Genomic DNA, 10,420 nt, shown 5'->3' on the forward strand with positions numbered 1-10,420 from the left:
CCTTTCTTTTTTTCCTTTTTAGTACTAAGAATTAACACAGTACTCCACTTTGCTTAAGTCGTGTTTCATTTAGCAAAATTTTATAAACACTTTTATTACACGAATTTTATGAACACTTTTTTATTACACGGATTTTTTTGTTTTCCAATTTATTTTAATGTATTTAAATTTGGATTGTTTAATGGATTGATATTGTGTTAATCACTTTTAATCATCTCCCTCAGTTCACATGAAATCCTAAAAGTGAGGTATGAAGGACAGCATTTCGCTTGTGTTTCTGCCAAGTTTTGTTGGAGGTATCAATCTTTAACAAACAAGTTTTCTAAATATGAATCCTGTACTGAGCACTTCGTATAAGATTGAATGCACTTTTGTACTATTTGCAAAAACCCCTTTCCATCAGTTTCTTGTATTCTGATCCATTGATTTTGCAAAAATTCATCAAAGGCACCCTTTCCCCCATGCTTTTCTCTGGTAATGAAGCATATACAGGGAGAAACTGAAAATTTTGGGGAAAAGCACAAAAATAACAGCACCTTACAATATATAAAACTTCTGGAATTCTGGAATGTGAACAAAATTATACATTGAGATACTTTAATGGGGACCTTGAGTGAGTCTCTGCATCTCATTTTGGTCATTAAGAGTTTCAATGAGAAGGGGAGGCGCATATTGGGCTGTCCCTTGGTGTTCTTCAGAATCCTGGCAGAATGAGAGGATGATGGTATCAATTGACATCTCCACCACTGCAAAGAAAAGAGTGGCAACAACATAACCAAGACCCCAGCACACCTGCTCAAACATGAATAGAAGTACACACATTTAATTATATAACTGACTGTATATGAAGATTGCAAGTCATAAATACAAGTGCACATAACAGATGATGAAGAAACCCTAGTGATGTTGACATAAAATCTATACATCAAAAGTTGTATGTGGTTCCAGAATGATGCTTCCTTTCCCAATCCTTTTCGTATCTCAACTACTTGGGTGAAAGTAAAGGGTTATGGAAGATCTGATTAGAAAACAATCATTGGAGAAAAAAAAGAAAAGAAATAGCATACCACTACAGGAAACACTGGGGAAGAGATCTTGTTATGAGCAGATCTGTATTTGTGGGTATCCAACATGAGGAAAGCAAAAAGAGCACTTGAAAGGCTGACACACAATTTTCCAAGAAATAGGATAACATCTCCAATCACATTCACCCTCCCTATTCGAAGGATGTTGTTGATGATCAATTCAGTTGCAATTTCAGAAGCCTTACAGAAGCTTTTACCTGTGATGGCAATCTGCAAGTCACAAGCAGACAATCAGGAAACACGTGCATGCATTAAAGTAACTAAATGAATCATGGCTTCAACCTATGAATTGTGAATGGCCCTAAACAGTGACCTGAAATGAGTTCCTGATACACCCACAAGTAAAATAGAAGTTTATGGAATTAGGTGCCACAAGTAATAACTAAAATGGAGAAAGTTTTATTCCACTTTTTATTGTTCTACTTCCATCATCCATCGTCATATTCAACCACCCACAACTGATGGTGGAAATCTCTCAGAAAAGAGGAAACAATATAGCATTTACCATTTGTATACTCTACGATATATCATAACATGGTGATTGGTGAGAAATTTTAAATGCATTATTTTCTCATTTACAACTATATCATTTTTAGAAATACATCTCCCAAGTGTTATTAGGAGAACCAATCCCTCCTGGCATTCAAATCACGTAGAAGAGGGTACTCAAGAATGCACTTTACCTTTCTTCCATACTGACCAAATAATTAAGGAAATTAGGAGATGAATTGAATGCATGCATACCCACGTATGCAGATTTTCTAGAAACAAGTTTTTACTAAATTACCATAATGTAGGCATTGCGGTTTACTGATTTGATAGTCCACTCGATACACCTGAAGCAAAACCGAGATGAATGGAATGCTGCTTTGCCCATATAGCTATGAGGTGTGGTACTAGAAACCTTCAGTTTGCGACGAATTGACTCAAGCATAAAGCGGATAGATTCCACAAATGAAACAATCAGGGAGCCAAGGGCAACAGAGCCAAGGCCATATCGCATAAGCCGCTTCATGGAGGAAAAAACAGGAAGAAATGGAATCTCTGGCTGCATTGGCAAAAGTAGCAAGTGATTACAACAGAAAAATGCAAAAGGATTTTTCAATTTCTCTTTTTTTTTTTTTTGGTTAAAATAAATAAATAAAAACCCCAAAATGAAATCTCGAGTAACTCAAGTTGCAGATTATCAAGGACAAGCACCATCTTCAACTATTTAGAAGTGAGTAAAAGTCATTAGTCTATTGTGCATAATGTGATCCACATACGATGTTTTGAAACCCAAAAAGAACTGCATAAATAAAATTAGGCCCTTTGACAGTTAGACCTAAATCATTCTCTAAACCAAGCCCAAAATCTTGCTTAATCCAGGGGGAAATAACAGAACATATGCTAGAATTAAATAATCTCAGATTCTATTTCCTAATTTGTAAAATTAGAAAAAGCCGTAGAATCCACTCTGTTTAATCAGGTTTAACATGTAAAACCGTAATTCAATATCTGTCTCCATATTAAATTGTTTCCATTCTCATAGTCAAAATCAAGAGAGGAACATATACGTATAAAACCACAAAAAAAATTTTAAAAATCGCACTTTGTTGTGTAACTTGTGCATGTGGCTAAGTAACTTACTGATGTTTCACCACGAGCCCAATAATAGGAGGCAACAGAACCTGCAATCACTGTTGATGAGCATGCTATAAAAAACTGTGTAGCCCAGTAACATCCAAATAGGTGGAAGAGAATGGCAACTCCTATATGAGGAGTGTAGTGAATGCTATAACCACAGCAATGATCACAATTGACCCGCTTTGACACAAGATCATAAGCACAGCAGTTGGTGTTGCAGTCATTTTGGACAACCTGACCAGAACTGAACAGATGGAGAGCAGCTGAAAACCAGAACATGTAAAAAATTGCAAGGATAGTATATGGTATGATTGGAAAAATTATGAGCGCTTGAACTTCTCCTATGACCTTTGCCGCAACCTGTATACATATTAAACCATTGAATTAATTAATTTCTGCAAGAAATAAAATATTCAGCACCCAAGATTACATAGATGATTGACCCAAAGCTGTGGCTGATTACGAAACAAGATCAAGTATTTAAGCACAAGAAAGGAAAACACACATTTAAAGGAGTTTCCCTAGAAAATCAAATGTAACATTGGCAATCTCAGCACCAAATGTTTATTTATTTATTGTTTCCCAGCATTAGATTACCCTATGCCAAAATGCTTAACCCTAGCAACATTTGACCAGTGGTATAGAAGTGTTTCCGCTCAATATGACAACAGAGAAAGCATGATTTAACGGAAACCTCTGATGCAGATCACAACTGACATGTGTTTTTTTTTTCATTCGATTCATTTTAAAGAATAACACAACTTTTGAAGCAGAGGAGGCATCCTACTTAAGGTTATATATCACAAGTAACACTCCAAAGGTTTGCATGAAATATGATGTGTATATGAAGCACATCAAGACATAAAAAGCTAGCAATCATCATGATCCAAAGCTGCACCTAGATTAATGCTGTGACCGTATTTCTTTGCTAAACCATGTCTTCTTTAGCACTCTTATGAAGCATCTAAAGTGACTCGATCCATAATAACATGCTATTATGTAAATCAATGTGTAAAAAATATTTATTACTTCCTCTATTTTATGTATTTCTTAAATATAAATGAAAAGCCAAAGGCAAACAGAAGTTTGACCTAAGTCAAAATTTGGACCCTCTAACAACAGGAATTGGTAGTATCCTTTACAAATATCCCATACATTTCAGCAAACTTCCTTGAAGTATCTGTGCCTCACTGGACTCCTGGTGCACTTTAAAAATTTTATCATCATTTAAACAACAAAAGTCCTTTACCATTTTGGATTTCACGCAATAATTTTACATAATACTTGCCTTAAGGACAGAGGTTGCCATAAGGATGCGGCGGACAATGGCAATCGATGTAAGAACGGAGACAATCATAATAAAGGTCATAAGAACAGCTACAGCACGGATATGATGAATCTCCTGAAAGATGAAAATTAATAAGTCACAAATAAATACATATACAGGGAGCTTTCAGTATGAAGGCTTCAGTTGATGATGATACCAACCCTTCCAAATATACGAATGTATGGATCATGCTCACCAATGATGGGGGAGATGGCATCGTTCCCTATCCATCCAGCTAATAGCAAGGAAGACAATAACTTCAGCATGATATTCACATTAGAAATTAAGTGCACAAATACTGTATTTCAATATGCTTGAATCCAAACAAGTATCAACAATCTGAAATTTATCTTTAGCAGAGTCTCCATCAAATTCCAACTGTAAGTTATTACTTATTATGGCAGTCACCCAAGGTTGTATTTAAATGATAGGATTTAAATCAAGGGATCTACATAGTAATTTATAGTATAAATTTCAACAACGCATGATAAGGTTGATTATTAAAGAAAAAAGAGGAGTTTGCTGTAACATTTCACTTATTATATTGTGAGCATTTAAATCAAGCAATTTACATAGGAATTTATAGTATAAATTGCTAGTTGATATAAAATTTTACAACGCAAGATAACGTTGAGTTATTAAAGAGAGAGAGAGAGAATAAATTTGAAATAAATTTCACAGTTAGTAATTTCGAATTCACATACTATTAAGGCTTTAAATCATCAATAAATTACATCAATGAACAAACTTCTAATTTTCATACTTCATTCAAGCTGTTTGAACTAAAAATGAAGTCCAAATTCAAATGCTTCCTTCCAAATGAACCACAAATGTTTGTTACCCACCACCCCACCCCCCCAAAAAAAATACTTAGGAAAGAATAGTAATAGATCATCTCCTGACCTTTTAAGTAGTAAAACATTGTCACTGATACTATGAGGACATTAAATAGAGCAACCGTTACCCAAGGCATTGCAGCAACAAAATGCCGAATCATCAGAAGCCATACCACTGATAAAAACAATGGCAAGAATCCTCCACAGACAATCAATACTGGCCACGACTTTCCAATATCAGCCATGTATCTCTGCAAAAATTCAATATTTGATAAGTTCTACAATGCACAAAGCATATACGCTTAGTGGCAAGACATTTGATACATATTAGACAGAAAGGAATTATGAGAAAATTATATTCAACATATAAATCATAAATTAAGTTCAGATGGGATAAGGAAGAGGCTATATTGACGGGCTCTTTGTCAAATAACCAACCAATCAATAGGAGTAAACCCCCACATTATCCGCTCAGATTCTCAAGAAAAGTCTTTTTCAGAAATCCTTATTGACAAGGATCGGCTGGTCTAATACTCTATGAATGGGGATGCCTTTATTACCATAGCCATGAGCTGTGAATATCAAAAAATGTGCATGTTTGTGTGTGTCTATAATCTTTCTTAAAAACACATATTTATATAATAATATAAAATTAAAAAAAAAAATCTTAAAACATAAAATAGTCAGCAGAACATGACCAAATGCAATATCCAGGGAGAATCAAAGACACCTATTTAAAAATAAATAAATAAATAACATAGGTTTTAGAAGTAAAACAAACTCAAAAGAGAGAGAGAAAAAACTCAAGTAAACATGAAGTAGACAAATAGAATAAAAAATCTTTTAAATAGGCATAGAGGGAGCTCATGATTCCATTTACCCACTAATAGGCATTAATGGTTACCCCAAAGCATATTGATGTCATATGGTTACCCCAACACAAATTGATGTCATCGAATTAAATCAAATCATACCAAGATTGATTTTCTAAAAAATAACATGCCAGTAAAAACAAAGTACAGTGCAGAAAACTATGTAAACAGGTAATCAATATACTTTGCATGAAATTCCAAAACCATTATTATCATAAAGGACTATTGAGACGAAAGGTCAACCTTTAAAACAGATGACCGAGAATTGATGGACCTGTGAATGGATTTGTCTATAATGATGTCTTCGTTAATGTTCACCCCACCCATCTGTTGCCAATGCCTCAGCGAAATGTTTGATGCACGAGCAATATACTGGCAGCTCCAATAAACTGTAAAAAGAAGTAATAAATTTATGATGTAAAAGTAGAAGACAAACAAATATAAATCAAAAGAATATAATAGGCAAAAGTTATCTCCATGAGCTTCCAAAATCTTGTCCCATTGATAAAAATTTTGCAACCAACATCACATATACATGTAGGAACCTTGTATACACACACATTATAAATGATAAAATAATTAAACAAGATATGCACACATTGAACAGGAAATGGACCACAAAATCGCATCTTAAAAGAGTAAGTTAGAATACCATTTACACTTGGAAATATTACAGGGTAACAAGGACCCTGAAGTTGAAGAGAGCTGTTCCTCATTTCTGGTGTAAGGAACTCATAATAATCATAATTCCTATCAATCCAATCGTCCATTGAGAGATGGATATCTCCCTCTGGATAATCACAGACCCAATTTAGTTGATCTTCAGAAGCGAAAGGGCAATCCAGCAAGCAAATACTCCGAGCATTGGCTAACTTAAACTCACTGCCTTTCAAACCACTTTGATAAACCTGATTTGGATTTAGCCAATATCTAAGTTCCAATTGTCGAAGTCCAGGTTGTGCATTCTTGTCGCCACACACATTTCCTTTATAGTCCAGTCCATATGTAAGCCTGTCAAGCCACAGAACAATTAATCACAAGGAGAAAACACACACACACAAACACACAGATAATACATAGCCAAAATAAGAAGAGCTACTGCATAAATTTGAACAAGCAAGCAATACCAGCAACAAGTTTATGCCCTTAATAAAAGAAGAGAATTTATATTACCAATATTATATATATCGTGGGCTATAGAATAAAGTAACTGTGAAAAAGTAGATGAAAAGATCCCTATACAGAAATCATGGTAAAACAATGATAGCTTGAATCTAAGTTTGTTACATAATCCTTTTTGGACAGCAGGGACAAAAGTTATCTTTTTGCCAGCAATCATCTTTTGATTGTAGGAAGTAACAAGCCATATATAATATTATATTTATAGTAGATATGTCAAAGAAGTATATAATATACAACTTCATAGCAATCATATAATTAATCAAAGTTTAAGATCCTTAACATAATTCCTTTTTTTTTTTTTAAGGCAAACTACAGTAACAAAAATCCTTAGTTGTTTGCTGCTTTAAATGCAAAACACAAACACACCACTGTGGGACATTGCCTGGCAAGAAGGATGCTGCAAGAAGACAATACAACATCAATTGGTACACACTCACGTATTCGTTTATCATGATGTTTTATAGCCTGAGCATATCAAAGTTTAAGGTCCTCAATCTTTTTTTTTATATAATAGAATTTTCATGTCGTATCTTTTTATTTTATAGCAAGGGTGACACATGCATGATACAGAAACACCATCATCAGGGTGTCACTTAGCAAGGATGTTAATAATATAGCTAACTCTCAATAACACACTCACTTTTCTTTCTTTCTTTCTTTCTTATTTTTTATTATTTTTGTTTCACTGCACAGATATTAGTAAGACGGATACTCCATACTCATATCATTAAGAAGAGAGAAAGAAAATAATGAATAGCTATCTTTTGGGATTTAGATTGGCAAGATCCATTGACAATGTAATATGTAAAAAGAGTTGTAAGTCTTGGTCATTTGTTGAAGAACAAGTCAAGGTTGAAGCTGCTAAAAGAAGTCAAATCTATGAGAAGAACTTGCTTGAGCAATCCTCTTTCTCGCTCAAGTAAACTAAAGACTTGCTTAAGAGACACAATAACTCAACCAGAAAGTTCACCTGTCGTTTGCTCAAGCAAGAAAATCAGACTTTGTTTCCGAGTTCAATTTTGAAAAGTTTCATGCAACCTTTGTTTAGCCTACATATAGATACTTAAAAGCATATCTTTCTAGGCAGCTGAGGAATATACCCATATTACTGTGTATTATTGAGAGCCTTTCCGTTGTTTCAAAAGCATAAAACCTATTGATTCTAGTTCTTAATCTTGCATATTTATGACATAACTTTGGTTAAGAACCTTCAGAATCCATGTTTAGCTGAAACCACATAATTCTCAACCCTGCACCAGTGCATGCATTGTGACCCCAGAGTTCCAGCTTGAAGTAGATGTGTCATTCATGGAGGGTAATGTATATAAGAAGTTTAAAGGATCTGGAGTTGCTGTGGTGATCTTATTAAGTTGTCTGTAGGGTGAGTAGAGTCTAATGACAAAGGTTGTGTGAGTTAATCTGAAAATTGTTTCTTTTATAGTGAATTGCCTAGTTGGGGTGCATTACCCCCAGATCCGTTGAACTTCTTCTTTGGTTTTCCACTTTATTACTAAACGATTATGTTATTTGCTTTATTAGTACTGTAATTGATTTGGTAATTGAGATTAGATTGTAACTTGTGCTTGGACTTAAAAATCAAAATTTTGTATTTTTATTAGTTAAGTCAGCCACTTGTTTTCTTTTCCTCCATTCTATTCTATATGAAGTCATGCTCTCTATTACTTCCTCAATTGACATGTTCTTTTTTATTACTCCTACTAATGTTATTTTGGGTCTTCCTCTACCTTTTTTCATTCCCTCAACATGCTATTATATGCCAATGAATAAGATAAGTGAGATCAACATGTTAGCACTAATTAATGTTAGAGCAAAGGGTTTTTTAAACTTTAGGATATACCTTATACGTAACAAGTAACAATCAATGCTTTTGTCTTGAGTTATTGCCACTCATATTCATCAATATGTTTTCACCAAAAATCAAAACCATGAGACAAATATATCAAAAATCTACAATGCAGAATTCTGCAAGCATTAGATATTTCACAAGTACCACATCTTGTCTGTCCAAGGGACAAATAGGAGGATTGATTGTAGAGATTTAATAAGAACTTAGTGTAACAAACAAACCTATAGATATGACCCTTAACAAGTTAGTAAAGGAAAAATGTAGATCTTCATGATCCATCACCAACACAAATTCAACTTTCAGACACTTGAACTACTTATCAAGGAAAAAAATTATATATAAGACACTTGAACTAAAAAGTGCATAGATATTTTGTAAAAATGATTGTAGGAATTGATTTCATGGAGTGCAGACTATAGGCCTGCGTATATATTATATATGAACAAAACCAACTCCTAAATACTTTAAAGGCCTTCAATTATCAATAAGCCAATTACCTATCGGTAGCCATCTCCCTAAATACATAAATAGGAATAAATGACTCAACACTAAGTTGCTATTGAACTCACCTTAGCAGTTGCTCATACAACTATTTGACTCAATTTTACTTTTCCTTCTTTCTCCCCTATTTTTGCAACTAAAACAGCTTGGCAATGCGGAAAGAAAGGAACACAACGCAATTATGCATAAAGCAACTCCTTAACTAAGTTGAGTCGAATTCGTTATGTTAAGAAAATCACAATAACACACAATTGCCGTCTTCTCTTAACATCAATTTCTTTGAAATGTTGCAAATAACAAAGAAATCAAGTAACATTTGATGACCAGTACTGCAGCCAGAACTCAATGGAGAACTACTCTCCTATCTTATACCAAAAAAAGCTAAGTTTTCATATTCTAGCAGAAAATATAATCAAAATGAGATGTCTTTCCTATATATCTTCAACCATACCAACAAAGACAAGAAAACAAAATAAAGGTAAACCAAAGTACATAGCGAGAAACACTAATTGTGCCTCAAAAATCACTAGAACAGACCAATAAAATATGCAAAATTAAAAAGGTATCAACTTTAAGTACTAAAATGTAAATGATATATGTAGTGATTGCTCTGATTTCGTTTCAACAGCTAAGGACAAACATTGAGCAAAAAATGAGAAACCCATAAAAGATATTGCAAAATAAGAGCTAGAAAAAGGAAACCCATTAGAGAGGGTACAGTAGAAGTACTAGATTCTTTACCTTAATGGGTTTCCTTGGTTAAACCCAAAGCTAGAGTTGACAATCATAGCAACCCAGAAGGCAATAAAGATCACAAGAAAGGCAATATCTCTGCATTTCCTATTGTGCCTTATGATCCCACCCATTTGTGTATTCCCATCACTTGATGGGTACCTCCCTATCACAGCTCCCAGAGGACCCCTCATTTTCTACACACACACACACACTCACTCAGACTCTCTATCAAAGCTTCAAAAGCAAAAGAATTTTAGAGACACACGCAGCCAGAGAGACAGGGAGGGATAGTGTGTTAAAGGGACAGTAGTAGAGTAGAAGGTAGGATGGTGTGAACTGTTGTGAGAGAGTGAAGCAAGGGTTTTAGATTTGGAATATTTTGTTTAATA

The 10,420-nt window shown here is 34.2% G+C and overlaps 1 protein-coding gene across 1 annotated transcript; it reads right to left on the bottom strand.

Moving 5' to 3' along the window:
• Positions 1-523: 523 nt before the first annotated feature.
• On the bottom strand, positions 524-10,420 carry LOC126694981 (choline transporter protein 1). Its single transcript, XM_050391553.1, has 10 exons — positions 10,038-10,420; positions 6,399-6,757; positions 5,990-6,135; positions 4,942-5,125; positions 4,200-4,273; positions 4,000-4,113; positions 2,715-3,071; positions 1,873-2,133; positions 1,068-1,295; positions 524-792 (listed from the first exon to the last, which is right to left on the bottom strand). The coding sequence occupies exons 1-10, from the start codon at positions 10,220-10,222 to the stop codon at positions 598-600; spliced, it is 2,103 nt and encodes a 700-aa protein (XP_050247510.1). The 5' UTR covers positions 10,223-10,420; the 3' UTR covers positions 524-597.

Source organism: Quercus robur, chromosome 8 (assembly GCF_932294415.1).
Source record: "Quercus robur chromosome 8, dhQueRobu3.1, whole genome shotgun sequence".
In the NCBI taxonomy this organism is placed as follows: domain Eukaryota; kingdom Viridiplantae; phylum Streptophyta; class Magnoliopsida; order Fagales; family Fagaceae; genus Quercus; species Quercus robur.